We start from the raw sequence: 23,505 nt of genomic DNA on the forward strand, positions 1-23,505 counted from the left end.
AATATATAAAATAAGATTTTTCGCATCACTTTTCTCCTCGTATATCCATATTTATATTCAAGAAATTTGCATCGTTCCTTAATAGGAATCACTATCGGACTGAAAAGGATCAAAATACAATGGTCGAGAGCTAATCGAAGACGTGCTAATTATTACTACGAACAAACAAGCATTTATACAAATGGTCGCGATTGTTAGATGACTTTCTCGTTAGACTCCAAGTGCGGAACGCGTCCGTAAGTTTCCCGACGTCATATTAAATACATTTGGCGTAATAATATATTTCCTGTGGTATTAAAAACACTCCGAAATGAACCGCGTACTGTTTCACTCGGACCGACGTCGTACACGCGAATGATCTTCATTCGATTCGAAGATTCGAGCACACAGCCAATAAGAACGGTCCTTCGTCGCGGACAAGAAGCTTTCCCCAGACCGAGAAACGTACGAGGCATGATCTTCCCGGGGCCTGGCTTTAAATCGTTTTGCGTATCTAAAAAATAGTGCGTCGACTTGTCCCCATTTCATCGTTACATCGTTAATATTAATTACCATCTTCTTTCTTTTTTTTTTGTTTTGTTTGTTTTCATTTTCTGCTTTCGCTCAAGTAAACTACAGCGGATCTAATAATTAGTTTGTATTCACGGGTACTCAGTTCTGCGGCTTGCGATATATTATGCTTCTTTTCGTCGAATCGATTCCGCGCGTCGCTGCTGTTGCGCACGCCCCCCTTGCCCCGCGAATTCTTTCTCCACCTCTCCTTCTCCTTCTCCTTCATCGTCTTCGCGAGACAGGAAGCGCCGAGGAAATCGTGTCGGCAAGCCTCGAAGCTGCGATATAATTTGGAGAATACCTTCCACGGCGAAGTGTTCTTCGACACATACGCGAACGATGCACGACGGAAGTCGAGTACGATTCGCGAATCGGGTCGTTGAGTCGATGTCCCGTGATCTCTCAAAAAATATAAATAAAGTTTCGGAGGATCCTCGTGATCGACTCTTAAAATTATTTCACCACGTCGATGTGTGAATTTCGAAAAATTTCGCGTAGAAAATTCCGACTTCCGACGATCGTGAAAATCGGGATCGTTCACAACGAAGATCATCGATACTTTGCGAGACTGCAAAGAATGCACCTGGCTCGAATTCCATCTTTTCGCCAATAAAATGCGTTTCTATCGTGTTGTTTATTTCGTTCGTTACGAAATTATGAACAACAGGATAAACTTCTCGGGAAAAATTTTGATCACCGAATCTGAATCTTCATCTGTTTCCACGGGCATCCTCCCCAGGCTTCCGGTATAGATGGCGTGTGATTTTAGGTTAAGGCCCGTTTTCATCGAGGTCCGTCGTAGCGACGAAGAACGCTTCGGTAACGCTATAGCTCCTCTCTTTCTTTTTGGTTTCATTATTGACTACCGTTACGAGGTTAACTCTAATTATAGATTCGATTGACTGTCGATAATTGTAATACGGTATTGAAGACGAGATTGGTAACTGTGAATATCGTTAAAAGTGTGACCAAATTGCGAAGAAGTGGCTAAGACCTTCTCGGAGGTGGTCGGTTCCGATTTTACGACATAGTCGTAGTTTTTCTGCGTGAGTTTCATCCTTATTGGACGAGGACTCCGAGGATTTATCGTAAGCATTGTAGTTTCATGCCGCGGAGAATCGAAACGAACGCGTAAAACGATCCTCGGGATGTAACGTTGTTCCCATTTTAATACGAAGTGTCAGTCAGAATCAAACTTGCTTAACAGACCCGAAAATGAACAAAGTACGATTTCAGCTAGGAACTCTACGTACAATCACAAATCATCTTATTGCTCACGTAAAATTGTTTCGTCGGAAAACATGCAAAAATAATTACGGTTTATTTACAGGTCAACGATCTCGCGTGTAATACGGTCGTGGAATTGAACGTGTAGCGTTAGGCAAGTCTATTTCTGACTTTTTTTTCTTCTATCGTGCGATATGCACCAGTGACGCGCAATCGCCGAAAAAATTGCAACATAACCTTAATTTACTTTCTCCCGTTCGAATCTTATGGCGGATTTTCGCGCCACTTGTAACGTTCCACGCGTTAAACGAACGAACAGAGACGTCGAAACGTTCGATCGGAGAATAATCCCGGTAAACAATGGAGCGAGGAAACGGATAGACAATTTCATGCCGGTACGTTTGTACAACTTAAATTACTAAAGCTCTACCGAACGTAGATCGTCGTTCCACACCGCGTCAACTATGTTAACTAACCGAGTTAAGTGCGTACATAAATTCATCCCTTCCCCCAGTCCCTCTATCGTACAATTGTTCAAAATGTCTCGTACCAAAATATTTCTACGTTATATAAAAACGCATCTCGCGCGAAAAGCAAGAGAGCAACACGACACGACGGAACAAAATACGGATTACGTCACCGACTATACACACACCCACCCCCTTTCCCCTACTAGACGCAAACCTAAGATAAACACGAAGCGTAGCTCGCTGACTAGAGCGTAAGTCTCTTTGGTTTCGTTTGCGAGAAATATTCAAGCAATTCTCGCTTTGTCCGGGCATTCCTTTCGTCACTTTCGCTCGATACGATTTTTATCCGTACTCTCCGGTTCGTCACGACAATAAGATTTCTAAATTAATATCACATTGGGTAATTTGGTGTTTCTTTCGAACCGAGGCGAACTGGGTCGAACAAGTCCAAGCATTCTAAAATTGGTACGTAAGTACGCCTACAGCGTAACGAAGGTTATCCGTGCTGCCGCAGATGTAACGAAATTGGCGCTCCAGTATGTTCCACAGACGACGAAGTGGATACAAACAAAACCACGTGACTGCGGCAGGGCTGTATTGGCAAGAGGCTGTTTTCCGGATACGTACAAATACAATAGAACCTCAAAATTAATAAAGTGGAATGTATTTTAATAGAGAAATGAATAAAACAGAATTATATCGTGTAATTATAACCAAAACAGTGTGTTTTTTCTATCTCCTCTAATCTCTCCTCTATCTTAACTGAAAATATTTCTGCCTCCCAATGGGAACGCATTGAATAAATTGATCAGTGACTAGAAAAAATAAACGACACGACTATCCGAAAGCACGTTTCTATTCTACGAAAATATATGCGAATACATCGGACTTGGTAAATTAGTAACGAGTTAACGAAATAACTAGATCTATGACTAGGTTCGCAATCGTTGCGAATCGATAATCCCGGGCTTAACCTCGAGCCTCGAAAAATTATTCTTCGAAACGAGGAGTTATCGACGCAACGACAAAAGAAAAAAGAAAAAAAGCGTCAATAAGTTTGTCGCGCAAGCGGCAGTTGGTCGCGATCGCGTTCGCGCATTTAACAACGAGGAAATTACAGGAGGATGTTCTATAATTCAGGGGAGCAGAACGAGCCGACCCTTTCGCCACCGAATGGTCATTCCGGCGCTCAACAGGTGGTCCAGTTTACGTGAAATGTTGATGAAAACCTTCGACGTGTGCCCCGTCGCATTGTGTGCCGCGGACGTCGATGGAACTTCGAAAAAAAGGACGCTTCACGGGAGCGTCGAGTTCTAATTCGTAATCGATCGGGAAACGTTTTTCACGGATCCGTTTCTTCTCCGCGTCGACACGTGCTCCTTAACCTCGAAATCTTCTATACACCATTGACGAATCGACGAAAACGTATCAAAATTTTCCTGGCCCTGATCGAATCACGAATTTTGAAATATATTTTCATCGAGCACCAGAGAGAATGGAAATTCGTTAGTTCCGAAAATTTTTTCCAGGGCAACCTACACTAAAACGTGAATTTTCGTTACGTTCGATCTAATTCGGGGTTAGAATTTCTTTTCTCATCGAACGTTAAAGATCGTTTAAAAAACGTCCCTGGGAAAAATGAAACGCATGCGTCGACTAAATAAATTACATTCGCACACACTTGTAAATGTAACGACGCGAAACAAAAAATCACGAACATTCGAATGAATACATTCGAACGATTTCTCGTGCAACAATTTCGAAACAAGATTACCGCCGCTGTACTTACGTTCTTCGGCTTCAAAGTTATTTTAAATACTGCAGTCACGAGGTGATCGTTTTGTTTTCAACCAAATATGTACATTTAAATTTCCCAGTGATATAGCACGGTAAAATCGATGTAAAATTGACAGGCGTCACGGGTCAGTGTCAGTTAGAATTCTAATTTAATTTATGCGAAGCGATACCGTCCTTGAAGTTATTGAAAATGTCTCGAAGACAAACGGACGTTAAAATTCCCTCGTTAAAAGTTGCCTTCAGAACAGGCGTATGTCTCGTGTTCTCTACTTTGGAAAACTCTCGTTAGACGCGACGCGATAAATCTAAATTTTCGAAACGATGTTAGGAAAACTTCCTTGAAATTCACACGAGGTGAGTCGCAAACGTTCAAGCGTCGAAAGCGAACATATATACGCGCATATAGGAGAAAGAAAGATCACGGTTTTCAAACCGTGTCGAGGCTGACAGAGCGCTCTATCGTTCTCCAATTTTCATTGTTTCGCCTCTCGAAGCTCTTTAATCTGACCTCTTTTCTTCTCGGTCATTTCGCGTGAATTTTCCCCGAAATTAATTTCACTCGGAAATTGATGGTCCCTCGATAGTATTGTATCGATTCACCGCTCTACCTCGCCTCGATCAAGGGCGACCCCTAGCGTTCTATCGAACAGGAGCCGTAATTACGATCGATCGGGGAACGAACGAGCGTCGTTCGTTTCCCTCGATGCTCGTCCCCGCGAGTATCGATTTTCGCGGACGACATCGAACGCTTAGAGACGAAAGGAATGCCATTCGAGCGCGATCGATGCCAAGAAACCCACCCAGTCACCTTTTCAGGCGGGACGATATTGATGTATCGATCGTTCGATGCTCGAACGCGCTCCCATCGACCGCAATTTCGACGTCACCTTCGATAAGGTGACCAATTGGTGTCGAAACCAAACGGATATATAAACCGTGTTCGCGCATTGGTCAACGTCCACGCACCCGATAGGTCTATAGGGAGTTTTCAGTTTTGACGAACCGATGGGACGGTACACGAAATAAGAGGAAAGTTTACGCAAACGTGCAACAAAAATTGAAATGGATCGAGTACGATGACGGAAGAGTCCATTTCCACGGAATGGAACGTATGAAAATTTATTTTTCGTCCAGAGAAATTCGAAAAAAAAAAAAATTGTAACTATGGAACAATGAAATATGCATCGGCGGGGTATTTCTTAATCTATCGTGTTCGATATTTCTAGAATTGTATTACGTTTTCAGTAATTGCGGAAATAAATAACTTTCTTTAAAATTATGTACGACCGAAAGTGGATTACCATTTTGATTTTGTTAAAATAAATCTTGTTAAAAAAAATAAAGAAACCTTATTAAATTCAAACTCCGACAACGATTCAATTTATGACAGAGTTGAATTCTAAACTCATGGCGAATATAGTCGTTGAATACAGAATAGTATTAGTGGCATTACTACAGAATAGTAATGATAATAAAAATTCATCCCCCGAGATTGATGTATAGGTTTCTCTCACGCGTTAATTTTCGTAGCTTGGAAACGCTGAGCAACGTTTGCGTGAACTTTCCTCGTTATTCTGAGCTCCTCTGCACGCGTGACAGAGAAGAGTGTTTGTTCGTCAGAACGAGAACCCCTGACCAACAGACCCTCGTTCGGCGCGAATCTTAATCTTCAAAGCGACTTTTCTACCGTGATACGTTCGTCGCCGGTTTGTACGGTCAGCCGTAAAAAGAAATTCGTAATCGCTTACCCCAGATGACGTCTGTTGGCGTTTCTTTCGTTCTTTCTTTTTTTTTTTTTGGTTTGCCTTTTTTTTCGGCGGGAAGAATCGCGTCGTGACGTCACAATGACGGCGAGAACGGTTCGTGGGACGACATGTTCCCTCGTTCCACGGACATTTTCAGTTTTAGGTCCTCGATCAGAATCCTCGAGCACGAATCGCGATGGTTCCCAAGAGTTTCACGATGAACGAAGGGAAAGTGGAAAAAGTAGGATGAACTCCGCCATCACCGTCGAAGCTATTGAGTTCCAACCGGGCGGTTCCGGACCCGAATCGAGTCGTTCCCATTGTCGTCCCTGTGGTGGGACCAACAACCCGAAAACGTTTATTTCTCACTTCCTCGTTGACATGGTATATGCTTCTGCAGCCCCGTGTCTCATGATATCTTGGCTACAATCCCGGAGACACGGTCTTTCGATTCAGGTGGTGCTGGCTGGAAAAAAAAAAAACATTCGACGCTGATTAAAGATGTTTCTCGATCGGTTATGTGAGGTTAGATGTACACCAGAACCTCGATACTTGCGCGCGGACCTCGTTTCTTGCATTGTGACGCGAAAGAAAGGAATAGCTAGAGACAGGTTCCACACGGTGGATCGATTATCGTTACAAATTGAATGCACCGTGGCATCCGAGACGATTATTGTACTCTCTGCTATTTACAAACGTGAAAACGAATAAGACAGTTAACACGTTAACTGCCACGTTAGTTTTTCATATTTAAGGACGTCCGCGTTTGTTTAAACCGTGGTGCAAAAAGTAGAAATATTCGATAATTTATCGGTGGGTTATTGTTACTCTATAGTATTATTAAAGAGAGTAATGTTGTTTAAAAGTTATCAAGTATTAGACTTGGTGTCTTGTAAGTGCTTTAAAGTATTGTTGCAACTTCGGGGGCACCGGTGATCACGGTGACCACCATGACTACTGTGACCACGGTGACCACGGTTACCAGAGCGACCACTATGACTCCTGTGACTACCATGACCACGGTGACCAGAGTGATCAGAGCGACCACTGTGACCACCGTGACCACCGTGACCGTTGTGACGTTGAACGTGTTAACAGTGACTTCACGCGAGAGATTTACCTGACGATCAGCGACTGCGCGATTGACACGCGTCCCATCCAAACGTGAAACCTTAAAGCGGCGTGTCGACGTCGTTGCTACTCTCGTCGTTCTCTCTCTGACAAGCCGACTCGAGGTGCTTGTTCAGGTATGACTTGAGGGCGAACGATTTGTGACACTTGTGGCACTCGTAGTTCTTGTCGGCGGAGTGGGTCTGCATGTGTGCACGCAGATTCGACCGATCGGCGAACGCCTTGCCGCAGTGCGCGCATCCGTACGGCTTCTCGCCGGTGTGGCTACGCAGATGACCTTGCAGCAACCAAGGTCGCGAGAACATCTTCCCGCACACGCCGCAGCTGTGCGTCAGCTTGTGCGTCAGCACGTGCATCGCCAGGGCGGGCATACTCACGTACGCCTTCCCGCAATGGATGCACTTCTTCGCTGATTGAGAGTCGATGCTGCGATGGGTTTGCTTGTGCCGCGACAGGTTTGACGACGTGGCGTACTGTTTGCCTGAAATGGTAGAGAATGTTGCACGCGATTCCCGGGAACGAGATCCGGTGACGAAGACGGTGATTGGTCTTCCAGAAGTAAAAATAAAAAAAAAAAAACCCAACATTCACAAAGAAAATCGTTAAACAGATGAATGATTAGCAATCACTGATTACATCAAGTGAACACGAAAACAGTTTGGTGTTCGACGAGCAACGACTTGAACAAACATTGTACCAACTTGGGTATCGGTAACGAAAGGGGTCTCTGACTACAGTGGCGCCATCTACGAGTCGGTGAAATTTTTCTTCGGATTACTCGTCCGAAACCGAACTATTTTCATGTCCATATTTTCTTCTATATTTTGGTTTCTGAGATGCTTCGCTAAACAGGTAACTTTGGGCAATGGATCCTTGTAAGTCTCAACGCGATCTTCGTCACCAGAGATCAACTCCTTGGCTCTGTACACTGTACAGCTGGGAAGATGACTTCTAGATCTAAGCTAGTGTCACTCTACTGTCTCTGAGAGTAATCTAGTCCACATCGAGTAATTTTTGCCGAGTAACGGGTCATCGATGACCCACGCTTCGCGATTACTTCCAGAGGTCAACTTCTCAGCTCTACACGGTCCATCTACCATCGATGTGAACCACCGAACGTACCGCACTCGCAGCAGACGTAGCGTCCGATTTTCGAAGTCTCCGGTGTTTCAACCGGTTCAGCTTCCGGGATCTTCTGGCTGGGGGCGGACTTCTTGTTCTTCGACCTGCCGTCGGCCACCAGCAGAGTGTCGTACGTGTAACTCGCCGGTTTGGCCTCCGACTGCTCGGTGACTGTTTGCACCTCCTTGTCCTTCTGGCTGGGCTGCGAGTTCGGGTTGTTGTTCTCTATGTCGCTGCTGCACTCAGACGTGGGCGGCGTCAACGGTGGCGCCGCCTCGATGGTCTGGTGCTGTTGCTGCTGCTGCTGCTGTTGCTGTTGTTGCTGTTGGGGCGGTGGATGAAGCGGTTGCTGAGCGACGAGCGGCGTGCACGGGATGGACGGTGTGCTGTAGGTCAGGAGGATCTCCTGAACCGGCGACAGTGGGATGAAAACGCTTCCCGTTTGCTGAACAATCGTCGCGCTCGGCTCGTAGATGATGCTGGCGGTAGACGGTTGTTGTTGCTGATGATGCGTGTAGACGGCCGAGTTGGCCAGGTCGATGGTGTTCACCTGGTAGATCGGTTGGTCCGGTTGGTAGACGGTCATCTCTTGGATATCGGTTGCTGGGGTCTCGATCACGCTTTGCGGTCCGATGGCGACGCTAGGCGGTGGCAATGGCGGCAACGACCTCGAGAGCTCCAAGAGATCGTGGGCGGCTTCCGTTTCCGCCGCTGAACGATCCTTGAACATCGAGGACACGTGACTGGTGATCACGTTGCAACCGGTGCCTATTCTGGTGTCCGGGGTCGGATTGTTCGCGGCGTCCTCCGTCAGGTGGTACGGCGTCGCGGTGCTCGACGGCGGTGACGGTTCCCCGGGTGGCGAGTGATGGAGTATCGAAATGGTCGTTTGTTGTTCCACGGCGGTTGTTCTGGACGGTGATCTCGGAGTCGTGAACTGTAACGTGGACGTGGTCGTTGCCGTATTCTCGACGGTTGTCCCGTTCGGTGACTCCACAGGGGGCGTTGCGATCGTCGATGTGGGTCCCGTCGTGCAGGCGATCACCGCCGTCATCTCCATACGCGCTGACGCCGGATGGTCCATCGGCGCGTTGCACGTGGACGAAGAGGTCGCGTCGACATCCCTCGGATCGTTCGTCCTATCATTGGACGCGTCCTGCTCGCACGTCTTCGTCCCAGTCGCTGTCGTGTCCTGAGACTGCGCGCTCAGGTACTCTACGACACAGAAACAATTATCGTAACCGCGCGTACGCGATCGGACCGATGTCCTTCACACGGGGGGTCTTCCGATTTTGGAGAAGAAGAGACAATTTTTTCTTTTTACTCGTTTTTCACCGATCAAACTACACTACCTTCAAACGCAATTGTTTGCTCGCGCACTGATACACGTATCGAGAGTCGACGATTTAAAATTTAAAACCGACCGATCGAAAAGCATTCGGTTCGTTAAGGGTACAGTTGCGGCCGGAATTAAAAATGGTACAAAATCTTCAGATTTAAGAAAACGGTCGATATTTCAACTTTAAAGTGCCGTTTCCCTTTTTTTTCGATATCGACACTGCCGTCTCTAGAGATTGCGGGCCCCGGGGCAACTGTCTGTACCTAACCTAAAACTACCGTTCCTGTTTCGACTTAATGAAAAAATTATCGGGTGTTGTAGCGAATAATGTATTTTAGAAACTTTACAAAAAATTACATTCTCAATTAGGTCGATTTTACTTGAAATTTACCCTAAGAATAATACGTCAAAGGCCCGTTCTAGGATTCTAGGATAATCTTTTATTTTCCACCAAACGTGGAAGAGATTAAGAACAAGCGGGTAGCTTTGCGCGTTCGCAACCCGGAGAGATATTTTCCGAGCGAGACAACGTCGTCCGGAGTCACGATCGGTGAAGTTCCACGGCGATGATTCAACTTTTCCAAAAGGTCCCGCGCCCCCGGAAGCCCAAGAGGGGACACTGTTCAACTCCCGCGGAAGAAGCACGCGGTATCGATCCCGGTATCCTCCTTTATGCGCGGCAATTAAACTTTCCGTGGATCGGGGCCGGAGGTGAGCCCCCGACGGAAAACGAGAAGCCCTCGTGGTGAAATTTAATAAACCCGCTCAGGGGGACGGAGAGACGGGGGTGGGTTGGAATTTCGTTTGTAATGGAAAAACTTTGCCCCGACGGGGCACGTCTGTTTCCGTTTGGAAAGAGCAGCGGCCGAAGGGAGGCGGAACCGAGAAGAAGCGGAATCGTCGAAGCGGGGGATTCGAATAAGGTGGTGGGGGGCCTGAAAAACGAAGAGAAGGAGCATCGTTGTTTCTCTATCCTCGTCTCCCCCCCACCCCGTTTTTCTTTCTTTTTCCATTCACGGAAGGGGAGGGGGAAGATATTAACGGGACACCGCCACGAGAGAAGCGTGGTAACTCGATTTCTTGAATTTGACTTTTTAATCGAGATTTAACGACCGACGACGAAAAGAAGGGGGGTGAGTACGGGGGTGGGGGGGTCGGTGGAACCGGGGGTTCCCCGAGTTTTGTCACCGTTGCGCCAGGCGCCCGGAGAGTGTCGAATCGCGTTGGAGAAGCGATAGAGGGAAGTGGGGGACAGAGAGGGGGCTCGGGAGCGCAACGTGGCGGTGGGTGGGGGAAGGGGGGACCGGATTATGACGGCAAGTATGTTGGAAACGAGGTCAAAGGGGATGAGTGGACGGCTAAGGAGAGTCTACGAGCGAGCGGATATAAAATTTCGCGATAACTCGGTTATGAAACTGCGCGTTTCGTTTCAACGGTGGCGGCCCGGGCTTGCGTGTGGGCACCGTTCGCGTAATGGTGCCCCCCACCTCCCCCCTTCCACCTCCACCTCTTCGAATCCACGGCACGAGTCTCGGTGTTACATTCCGTCGTACTGTCCCGCGTCGATTTCCGAGAGGCGAAAAGTTTGCTCGGTTTGGAGTAACCCTCGTTTAAAGAACGCGCGTACACAATCTCGTTGTTACAGTCTCGTTTCGATTACGGGGAGAACGGAGAGGAGCTGAAGTTGGCAAAAACCAGCCAGAACTTGGCAAAAATCTACTGCGTGGGGTACTTTATCTTGTAAAAGGGGTGGGTAGTTTATCTTGTAGAAGATGAAAACAAGAGAGACAGTGGTTGTTCGATCTCGCGGGGTACGTCGCTTGGAGAATGTTTTTTGTTCCAGGTGGCGCTGGCAAGGACACTTCAAGGACATTGTATTTGTATTTTCCTTTTTAATGGAACGGTGCGTCTTTTTTAGTCACCTTCTCACGGAAGTCGATTCAATGTCGTGTTGAATTCTAATTTCGTAACGGTGACCGTGACAGGAGGTACGTACTTCGCGAACCTAACCTCAAAGTTTCGAAAGCACGGAAACCTTTAAGTTTCTTTAACCGAGTTAAGCTTTAACGTTGCACTTGTTATTTTACGGTATTCCCAATGAAATTACCGTGTTCAGGGAATGTAGAAGCATCAGGGGAATGAGAGTTGAGGGGGAAAAATATTTGGAAGGGAAGTAAGACACAAAAATCGATAAAAAGTCCGAATCACTTATTCAAATGCTTCATTCGTCCAACGCGCGTGAATACTCTAGCCGCGATCCGAAATAGCTCGGAGTTGCCCGAACACTCCGCTCGAAAAGCGCGCGGGTTGTAAGGAATCGATACGATCGGCAGAGTCACGGTAATCCCCGCTTTCAAGTAAGAATTTTTACACCGTTTGCGCGGTGCATTCGCGATATCCGACCCCGAGAATTATTCTTTATCGTCGATGCAAGTACTCGATGAAATTTGTTCGCTTTTGGCTAATTAAAACTCCTCGATGATAAATAAACAAAGAGATCGGTAGAATCATGGTAATCCCCGCTTTCAAGTAAGAATTTTTTCATCGTTAACACGGCACATTCACGATACCCGACTCCGAGAATTATTCTTTATCCTCGATGCAAGTATTCCATGAAATTTGTTCGCTTTTGGCTAATTAAAAACCCTCGACGATAAATAAACAAAGAGATCGAATTTTGTTCGTTACCTCCTAATTATTATCGTCTTCTTTGCTCCTATGTACACACGAATGTACACAAAAACGTAACCGAGATGAAAATATTATTAATCGTTGCTAAAGAAAATTCCAACGCTACCTACCCCGTTTTCAAGGCAATCGACGGTTCGCAATTTTTCTCGCTCGTAAGTGGAAATTACCGATCGTGTAAACTGTTGCGCGAACAGTGACGATCGTTGAACGATAACGTTCGCGACGGATTCATCGAACGATGGTCGTCGACAAGCAAAATGTCGTGCAATTTCATGGTGACGACTACGCGTGTCTCGCATTCGATTGTCCCGGTTTCGTGGCGACGACGCCAAGCGTGCGCGGGCATTGTAACGAGTCTTAAGTACGGTCGTTGCAGCTCCATTAACGTCTCCGGCAAGTTTCGCATGACACTTTCTCATTCACTTGATTATGAACACGAACCGTAAACCGAGCCTCGTGTCGTTGGAGTGAGAACCGACACCGGTTACGACGATTCGAACAATTAATGCAGTTTTGCTTCCAAGAGCAACGCGTTACCACGAAATTACACCCGGTATCAGCTCGGATCTGCCACCGAGACGTCGAGAAAACCTTTCGAGTCTCCTCTCGTTCAATGTTTTTCTCTTTTTCGAACGCCCCCTAGCATTTGCCACGGAATCAAACAGGTAAGAAGTTTCCTCCGTCGCGAATCGGGACAGAGGGAATTATTCTCGTTCGAGTTTCGTGGAATCGAATTTTTGACGTACCTTCCGTGACAAAAATTCCGTGGCATTTTTATCCGGGAGAGAAACGTTTACTCGTTGGAAAGAAATTATTAAGAAATTATTCTCAGTCTCGTCGCGAGAGAAGTTTCGGAGCAGAGATACTATTATTGGGTTGTTCGAAAAGTCATTCTGTTTTTTTTTTTGGTGGAAATGAAAAATAAATTATATTTAAAGAGAAGAATTTATTTTACAATTTTTTAGAGAATAAATTATATACTCTCCATTTTGGAAAACGAAATGACTTTCCGAACAACTCAATATTTTGTAATATTTAACAATCTCGCGTAACAAAATTATTCTCGACTCAGTTCCGAGGAACCTAATCCTGGAATAGTTAATACGTTTACTCAGCGAATAGAAATTATTCTCGCTCGAATTACGTAAAATCCAATCATACAATTTTCAAAGTGGAAATATTCCGAGTTTGATTTTAAATGGACATTTTTTCAAGTGAAACTTTTATTTTATCCTAAAACATTTATATAAAAATTCTACTCGAGTCAACGTTAAGATGTAAATAAATATAACCTCGCCAATGCTTAAACACAAACGAACTCTAGTGTTTATTTATTTTAACGAGAGAGTTACACTCTCAGATACGACTCATCCACAATCCAGAATCTAAATATTCCATAAAATTTCCATTTAAATGATCTAATCTCTGTTCGGTAAAATTTTCCCTAAAACAAGACAGATATTATTTTAAAAAGTAAAAACACTCCGTAGACCTGAGATTCGATACAAATTTCACTAAAAGAAGACATTTAAAATGATTATTTCAATAAGTGTGTACGTTCCATAAATTCGATAAAAATTCCACTCCAATACCATTAATCAGTATTTTTGAAAGTATTCGTGCCGCGCGGACCAGAGATTCGGTTCGAATCCCTCGGTATTAAAAATACAGTGCCTATTCGGTTTCCCGTATCCGATCAATTCCCCGGACACGGGATCCTGTAAATATTTTGAGCACCGTAACGTACTGGCGGTCGATAAACGTGTCTCAATTTTCGCCGGGGCGCTTTCGCATGCAGAAATTTTTCTTCCCTGCGACGAAACACTCGCCTGTGTGCCGCACCAACACGAGACGCACGATATATGACTAGAGGGTGAATCAATACCGCGGGCCTTTGGAACAAACAGCAACATTCACATTAATTGGACGTAATAGCCGCAGCCAAAATATTGATTACCATTCCTCCTTTCCGCATTTATGATGACGGATGCACCGATCCGGTGCTCGATTTTTCTAGCAGCTTTTTTGTTTCTCCGTGCGAGAAATTACATCCGGTGGATTTCTAACGATTTTTTTTTTTTTTTTTTTGTTTAATTTCTAAACGTTAGAAATTTCGACGGAAGTGAATTCACGAGGGTGGAAGACATTTCGTTTTCCAAAATGGAGAATATATAATTTAATAAATTTTCTACACGCTCTAAAAAAATCGTGTTTCATTTTTACCAAAAAAAAATTCCTCCATTTTTCCAAAATGGAGAATGTATAATTTAATAAAATGTTTATGCGGTCTAAAAATATCGTGTTTCATTTTCACCAAAAAAAAACGAAACGACTTTTCGGACAACCCAATATTAGTGCTCATACATTTTTGTGCTCATAAAGAATTTCGTCGACGCTGTACGTTAAGAGCTCGAAGACTCGCCGCGAAGTACAGTTTGTAATTACGAGGGACTAATTGAGGAAAAATTACAGAGTCGAGGTTGCGGAATTGTTTGAAGTATTCGTAATGGTAATGGAAGATTATCGAAACGAAGAAACTGGTTTTTAATCGCGACGCGACGTCGTCTGTGCTCATAAAGAATTTCGTCGACGCTGTACGTTAAGAGCTCGAAGAATCGTTCGCGAAGTACAATTTAAAATTACGAGCGACTAATCGAGGAAAAATGACAGAGTCGAGATCGCGGAATTACTTGAAATATTCATTCGGGTAATTTCGTTGCGACGAAAATGGGACGATTGTAAACAATGTTACGCAATCAGTGGAAATTTCGAGCTTGCAATCATCGAATCATCGTGATGGCGGATAATTGATTTTATTTCGATTTGATTTATTTATCGTGCAGGTGTAAAGAAGAGCGTTGATACGAGAAGGGATAAAATATGGAACAGATCGGGGTAGTTAATAGTTAATTTCTGTTCGAAAAAGCAGAAACACGACGAAAGGAAAAGACGAATTAAAAAATTAGAATTCTTTTATAATGAACGGGAAACATCAATGGCGCACGTCAGTAAAGAATCGACATATTTACCGACAGATTCCTGAGTAATTTAATACTTTCTCACCGGTCTACGTCAGTATTGATGTTTCTTTTATTCACGAGTGAATAATAAATTTCTTGACTATACGGTGGAATTAAGGCAACATCTATCATTTTGCTTTTGCTCCCGAAAAATTGGAACAGTGGTTCTCAATCTGTGGTTCGTGGATGACTTGTTTATGATTTTTAGTTACGTGTGAATATTTCTTGCATCTGCAGAGTGTTACAAAATTGATGAAACTCTGAACAGGTATAGTTCTTGTCAAAATAATCGAAGAAGGATCGGTAAACACGATTCCATTGTTCAACAATTTGGTAATTGAATACACAAGTTTGTCTTTGAGACGAATTCAAAAACAAATAATTGAAGATCACACGTTGTACACGATCGAACGAAAATCGATAAAGTAAAAAATCACATGTAAGCACCTGTTGGTCGGGTTAAAAAAGATTACCGTAATTGATCATTTGATCATTTCAATCGTCGATATCGATCGAAAATAAAGATATTCGAGATCATACGATCTTTTTGGAAGAATATCGAGGATAGAGGTGGTAAGAGTAATTTTTTAACGCTTTACTTAATTTTTTTTTTACCTACATGATATAGTATCTTCTGTCAAAAATGATAAAGAATTCGTTTAAAAAACTTTTTCGTACTTCCAATATTTTTCATGCTGGTATCGAGAGGGGAGAGGGTGAAACTTCGAAGGGTGAGTTTCACCCTTTAAACTCGATTTATTGCAGTTGGAAAGAGTATTCTTTATTTTCGGCCGTTCTGGAAACCTACAATTTCGTCGAAATCGGGGATCAGGAGGGGGGTGGGGGGAAACTTCGCGAACGTTCTTTGTTAATAAATTTATAAAAAGGATAACCAAAATTGGACATTCTACAGACGTGGTAAAATTAATAGGATCATCGTTGAACCTTCAACTCCCCGGATCAATAATTCATTTCGCTCAAATCTATATAAATACCGTCTACGCGAATCTATTAAATACAAATACACATCGAGATCTTTTCTTTCCTCGATTCGCGAGCTCTACTTGATTAAACGATCTTGAAAACAAACTCTCCGATCGAAAGTAAGGTAATTCCGTTCCTAGCAATCCTATCGACAATCTGTCCACTTCAACCGTACTCGATAGTTCGTTTGGTCGATAGTTCGTTCGTTCGAATTCGTAAAAAAAAATTTTCCTTTTTTTTTTTTCTTCAAACTTTCACAAACATCTCCCTTTTCTTTCGTTCGTGAGCTCTACTTAGTTAAACGATCCCAACGAACTCTCCAATCGAAAGGAACGTGATTCCGAATCCTATCGACAATCTGTCCGCTTCGCTATCATGAAACCGACCCGACTCGTCGATCAAGGGAGCGTGCGTGAGGTGGTGGGGGGGACTGGTCGTACGCCCCCCAATCACGAAGACATCGGTCTGGGTCCCACCGGTACCGCAGGTTCAATTATCAGTATTCGTGGGGTCATGGAGTCGGACTCATAATTGTTAGGGTAGGGTATTGGGGGGTGGGGGGTGGGAGTGGGTGACTCGGTGGGGGGTCAGAGGAGTACTTTAACAGTCGAACCGCGTCGTACCTTGAGCAACAGGGGGTGCAACGCTCCCTTCTATGGGCGAGACCGGGATCTGCATGGTGGTCGACGATGGCGTGCTTCTGCCGCGACCCCAGCTCTCGAATCCTCTGGCAACGCTGCTTATGTACTTGTTGCACAGAGCCTTCTTCACCATGTAGCACCGCGGCATCTTGGCTGTCTCTATTCGCGCTGTCTACCGCGTCGAAAGGCTGAATAGGAACGAGGTGATCTTCTGGTAGCCACCCCCACCCCCCCGAGCCCCCCAAGGCTCACTGTCCCGGCGCACCTATCCTCCAAGCTCCTCTTCGCAGCCGTGGGTGTTTACGTATCACCGGGTGGCGCATCAGAGTCTCTCCCTATCTCTCTCTCTCTATTTCAGCTCTTCTTAACCTTTTCTTCAATTATTTATTATTATCCCTGCTTCTCGATACCTTTCGTCAAGAGCTCACGTGGTCTGGACACCGAATTACAGTGAAATGTCCCGATGGTTAGAACAGACCACCAGCTGATCCTCGAGGAGGTCCTTCGATGTCCCCTCGGTCAGAGTCTTCGAGGATCTGGTTCGACGATAGATCGATTCCAAAGATCAACGAGATCCTTTGTGTCTTCTCTAGCGTGATTCCAGGACCTTTTCCAGCCTCTGACAGCGTCTCTGCGTAGCTCCAGTGTCCGTAAGGGCTACCAGCGGACGCGGTGGTTCCCCGAGCGGAGCGAGCTTCCAGGGTTGGAAAATTTCCCGGCTGGTGATAGGTTATCGCGAGCGCGCGTCTCGTGTCGGTGTTTTAATTCTAGATGTCGTTGCACTATTGCCTAACGGACCCTCCGTCCATGCGTGTGTGCGGGTGTATACACGTATACAGCGTAGAGGATACGCGCGACGCTGCTGGTATATGTACAAGGTATGTATAACGTTTATTAAAATATTATTCGGCGAAGCGAGTCCAAACCCCGAACGACTGCTCAGGCTCGCGGAACGAGAGCCAGGGGTCGGTTCTACAGGGGAGGGGGGATCTGCTCACAGGGGTATATACCGTAGTAGCAGGGACGTGGAGAGGCAGTTGGTAGCCTCGTTGCCTTCCCTTTTTTTTTTTCCTCTCTGATTCCGTTTACCTTTCCTCTTCGTCGCTTTTACCTTGTTTGTAATATTGCTTTCGTTGTATTCACGGGTGGAAGATTACGTCATCGCGAGGCACCACGCTCTCGGTTGGACGCGTGCACGCTGGTGCGCGCGCGAGACACACACACACACACACATACACACGCACGCACGCATACGCACACCTGGCCCTTTAGAGACTCTGTACGGCGCGTCTCTCGAAATTGGCCCGTTCTTGGCTCTCTCGGTATCGTTCGTCGATCTCCCCGAACGTCACATCGCGTTCGTTGTCCTCTCGTGTGTCTCCTCTGGTTGCACGTGGGGAAACGGACGAGATTCTCGAGCACCTTCTCGTGGTCCCTCTTCCGGTCCTGATCGGTCGAGTCTCTCTCTCATCGGTCGTTCCCTACTCGCCCGGACGTTCCGAGCTGCGTCGTGTCATTCCGCCGTGGTCCGGTACCGTGGTTGTCGGGCGTGTCCCTTTCGTTGTCCTCATCGCGGTGAGGATTCGACCAGACCCGGTGAAGCTCCCACGACGATGATCGTTGCGCGCCTACCGCGGACAGGTAACGAAATGAAACCCCTGTGTCTCGCGACCGGATCAAAGGGGACACTTGTTGAGGTGATTCAATCGCGGATTCGGGGGTACCCGGTGTTCCGCGAGGGATCCTCCTCGACGTGCCGGCAACACCCGTCCAGGTAAGTCTCAGACTCGTGGCACCGTATTCCGATGATAGAACTGCCAGTGTTTACGAGCATTGCGTTTCATCGAACCAGCGGCGGCTCGAACGGGTCACGAACGACCCCTACCGTGTCGCGAACACGGTTCTCGCGCGAGCTCGCGGTGGCCGTTCTTCGTCTTCTTTTTCGAAAACGGGCGTCCGTCGTCGGGGCGGGCGGTTGTGCCTTTTGCAGGGACGAGCAACAAGTTGGACAACAGGTCCGCGATGTTTGTGTATCCGTACGTGCGCGGTGTCGCCTTACGCGCGTAGTCGATAACTCCCTCCGGGAAGTCGACGACCCCCCTCCTCTTCCTTCTGGTGGCGTACAACACCGCCGCGAGCCAGTTTGCGGGGTCTTTGCCCTTTTTCGACGAGGTTCGCCACGGATCTGCTCTCACCGTGGACGCGTTACTCGTTGTATCACCTCGAACCTCCAAGGGGTGGTCTTTGGTGCCGCTTGGTTAGATATTCCGGTGGAAAGAAACGCGAGCAGACGCTCCTGGATTCGTTCGCGGAGCTCCGAGAGATCCCCCGGGGATGGTGGTGTCGAGCGAGAGAAAAATATCTCCCCCCCTCTTTCAAGCACAAGAGCGGAAACCCGCGCACTGTTCACCCGGTGAACCGGTGCACGAAACAGGGGCGAGCCAGCGCGAGCTTCGAACGAAGCTCTCCCGCACACCGACGCGCACCGCGAGTAAGCGTAACCACGACGACGACGACAACGACCACCACCACCACCACCGCCACCACCACCACCACCACCACGGCCACCGCCACCACCGCCACCAGTACCACCACCACCACCACCACCACCACCAACGACGACCGTAGTCACCCGTGCGTATATCCGCCTCGCGACGACGTGGACGACGACGACGACGATCAGGGGGTTACGCGCGCGTGCGACGAACCACGGGTTCTAGGGGGCGCCCCCGGCTCTACGGTCCACCGGCGGTCCAGGACAACGTCGCGACGCGAGCCGTGGGCGTCTACGCGAACGAAAGGATCGAAGACGAAGATGTACCACCTGTGGGCGCAGAAGCAACAATTGTCCGCCGTGTATCGCGGTGGAGGGTAGCCCGACTACATGGCTCGTACCGGGTGTGGCTGGGGTGCAACTGCCAATGCAGCGTCGTCGGCCAGCGTCGCCCAGCGTCCTGGGCGCCTGCGTCCTTTCCTCCTCGCTTCGTGCAGAGCTCCTTCCCTACACCCTCCCGCGTCCGACTGCGCGGCGTTTGCCCTCTCTCTCCACACCTCACCGGTCCTCTCTGCCAACCCACCCTCGTATCCGCGCCACCTCTGGCTCTCCTTCTCTGTCTCGTCTCTCCCCGGCTCTCCCCGGCTCTCCCCGGCTCTCCCCCGTTCTACCATCGATGGTCGTTTCTCCGTTTCGCTTTTGCTCCGTTCCACCTCCGGGCCCGCCAGCCCGGCTCCCTTTCGACGGGGTTGGAACGACCGTAGGAACGAGGAAGCCGAGCAAGAGGGTGGCGGTGAATCGGCAGGGGAAACCCCTACGCCGCGACGCCGATGTGGCTCTTGCCCATCGATTTTGTACGAGTTCGGGGCCGGAGCAACACCTGTTACCGCGCCGGATGGAAAGGAGTCGGAGACCATCGGAGAAAGGGGGATGATGATGGTAGCTGAACGCAGGAGAGACAGAAACGGAGAGACCGAGAGACAGAGAGAGAGTGAGTGAGAGAGAGAAAGAGAGAAATGGAAAACAGGGTGGGCGATGACGGACGGAGAAAGATGCGCGGTACCGAGGGTGGTTGAGAGGCTTCCATCGGGGACAGAGAGAGGACTAGTCTGCAGAGAGGACCGTGGGGACGACGGAGAGGGTTGTTTTCACTCGCGAGCGGAACGAAGAGCTCCGTCGAGCGATGGTCCGAGGGTGGCGAAGCAGGATGAACGAAACGGAGGCGAGAACGCGCGAGGGAACGCGACGGGGGGCCGGACGGTTGGTAACGCTGGAAGAGGGCGAGCGACGAGAGAGAAAGGCGACGGCGAGCAAATAGCGACGTCGAGGAAACGCCGACGCCAATCGATAGCGCCGACCCCGGCGTTGTGCCGCGTACGCTGGCAGGGTTCTGCGATAGCGCATCGCTCGTGTTGCCTTTTCTCTCCCCCCCTCTTAAGCGCGTCGTCCTTCTCGCGCGCGCCATCTCTCTTGCACCGACTGCCATCCCACCCCCCCTCCCCACTTCCCACCTCCGACCTCCGCGTTGGTTTTCTCTCTTCCCGGGGCTTCCTCGTTTCTTGCTACGGGGAACCCTCTTTCTTCGCCGGTTTCTCGCTTGTTCTTACTACGGCGCGTGTACCATCCCCCTCGCGAGACAGGTGGGAGGGGTACGGTGGTCCCTTCTCGCGGTCCCTCTTCTTTCACCGCGAGTCTTCGGGCCCCCTCTTCCACCACCCCGCGGCTCGCGGAATTCTCGGTTTCGTATGCCCTCTTTGTCCACGTGTCAACGTGCACGAGCGAGAGGGGAAACCCCGCACGGCTCGGCTCTGTTCAACGCTGCTACCAACCCCCTGGGCGATGGTTTGTGCGCGCACCTTATAATCTCGACGCTTATTCTCGGACGCCGTCTAACCGCTCGTATCGTCTGCGTCGCGCTATGCATCGTTCACGTTTTACCTCCACCACTGTACCACACTTTTTCTCATAAGAGATTTTGCGTTCACCCATTTTGCGTTCACCATTTTTGCGTTCTTCGCCGGTCCCTGGAAGAACTAATGCCCGTGCAGTGACCGATTTTTTTCGTCGATAACAGACAGTTGCCAATTTTGCGAATTGTTCACCAAATTTTGGGAGTTCCCCGGAGTGGAGATTGGAGTTTCAACGAACAGGAGCTTTCGATGTTCGGGACGATTCGTAGTGCCTTCGGAGATCGGATCGTTGCACGGTTGCCATCTGACGGCGGAACGTCGAAGCGTTTTTCTAACCAAGTTACTCGAGGCTTCGTCGATTCGACGTTTTGGGAACGAATTCCACGAGACGGGGTTCACCGAGCGTTTAGGGCATGAGGACATTTTGTTTTATACAAAAATGAACGAATGTCGAGGGCTAGGGTAAGTGGACAGATTCGTAACCGTCTTGAGAATCGTTCGGATTTAAATATCGCTCGAAGAGATTCCTAGATTAGGTTCGACAGTTCGATACCGTTGCCTATCATTGCTAGACTTTGATACGAAATTGATGTGAAATTGAATAAATGAACATGGTACAAAAACCAAGCCCAACGAATAAGATTATTGTAAAACGTTTTATAAAATACTTCGATGACATTCTTGGACTGTAAGAATGAATATAAGTTTACCTTTGAAGTATATTAAATTCAGAATTGGACAAATCGGAAGGTCCAGAAATATATTTCATCGGGACGACCAAAGTCTGTCGAGAAAATGCAGTGCTCGAGACTACCCACGATTTCTAGCAACGAACGACGAACAATGAGTTACGAGAGAAATATTTTTCGACAGTCACCCTTACCGTTCCCTTTAACGCGGTATTAGTATGTTTGTAGGAACGTTTCGCGTCGAGTAAGCAACAGCTCGGTGAAAAACTCGGGTCGACGTAATAGAGAAGGAAATTTAAAGTCCGGGCTTTAAAAGGTTAACGCAATTGAACCCCTTCGCGGTCCGATATATTTTCCAGGCCACCCCATCCAGTCAATTTAATCGCGCGAAAGTTGCTCGCGGAAGAGAAACATCGTTATAAATCGGCTCGTTTTATTCTCGCGATCGTCTCGATACAAGTGTTCTTATTAATATTTATCGCGCGCTGGAAACCAACCGCGGGACGACACGAACGCCCAAACTCCGAGTCCGTACGTAAGCCTTGGGGGATTAAAAGGTGGTCTGATTAGGGAACCGTGTTATCGTTCGATCTCTCTCGTTACGCATGTAGGAAATTCCCATTATCCCTTCTCCGCGACCGCGTGAAATCGTTACTCGCAAGCAACGTTTCCGTCGAAGACGACGATCTTGTTTTACCGACCTTTGTTCTGTAGCTTCGGGGTCCATTTTGACCCCGCTCTCGTATTAATTGTTAAAACAAACGAACAAAGAATCTGTAAATTTAACAACGCAACGATTCGCTCGAAACCTCTGTACGGTGTATTCGAATTGTAAGATTTAAGTTCGGGGTCAGAGTGGACCCAGAGTTTGTTCGAGGATTGAATAAATTTGAGTAAAATATTCAGCTCGTTTACCCTTCGAAGATCTTGCTGCTTTGCACAACAAGACGAAGAGCAGAGGGAAAAATCGTCGCGTTTCGTACTGTTGTCTATCAAACGGATTTGGTTATCTCGATAAAAAAAAAAAAAAAAACGTTCAGCTCGTCGAACGAATCGTATTTTTGTTGGCGAAACAACGCTCGGTTAACCCCGTGACGATGCATCATCGAAAGCATGGTTGAAAATAGGTCCGCGGATGCTTTCCTACCGAGTTACAGTTTCGGAAAGTTGCGCACCAGGGGGAAACCAAGTGGCCTTCTTGCCAAGGTTCTCTGGATCCCAACTTCCTGAATGTTTTCGTTCGGGGACATCTCAACGAGCTTGTTTATGGAAGACCACTTGCCGCTCCGCGAGACCCGGGCGTACAGATGGCGGTGGCACGATTCAAAATACTTGAGACATTTTCAAACAATTACCTTCCTGTTCGGCGCGCAACTTTGCCCGATTATAATTAAGTGCCAACGACTCCCCAGTCACATCGGTCCGCAGATTGGCTTCGATCACCAATCCAACCGTTATATCCGATTATCCGGCGCAACTTGAACAACTTTATACGGTATTCCCTCTATACGAGGCTGGTGGAATGTTCACTCGTCGCTGAATACCCTGCAAACTTTACATTTCCACGGTCGTAAACTCGCAACGAAAACCACAACCGTGCAAAATTTTTAGAATTAAAAATTCCCGTGTCTTCCGGACCGATGTGACTGGAGAGTCCATTTGGAGCTCGCGAACTTTAAGTGTATTTTTTCCA

The 23,505-nt window shown here is 47.3% G+C and overlaps 1 protein-coding gene across 1 annotated transcript; it reads right to left on the reverse strand.

Moving 5' to 3' along the window:
- Window positions 1-5,544: 5,544 nt before the first annotated feature.
- On the reverse strand, window positions 5,545-16,889 carry LOC143148157 (uncharacterized). The gene is made up of 4 exons (XM_076314142.1): window positions 16,702-16,889; window positions 8,045-9,259; window positions 6,912-7,403; window positions 5,545-6,257 (listed from the first exon to the last, which is right to left on the reverse strand). The coding sequence occupies exons 1-3, from the start codon at window positions 16,865-16,867 to the stop codon at window positions 6,964-6,966; spliced, it is 1,821 nt and encodes a 606-aa protein (XP_076170257.1). The 5' UTR covers window positions 16,868-16,889; the 3' UTR covers window positions 5,545-6,257; window positions 6,912-6,963.
- Window positions 16,890-23,505: the final 6,616 nt, after the last annotated feature.

Source organism: Ptiloglossa arizonensis, chromosome 6 (genome assembly GCF_051014685.1).
Source record: "Ptiloglossa arizonensis isolate GNS036 chromosome 6, iyPtiAriz1_principal, whole genome shotgun sequence".
Taxonomy (NCBI): Eukaryota; Metazoa; Arthropoda; class Insecta; order Hymenoptera; family Colletidae; genus Ptiloglossa; species Ptiloglossa arizonensis.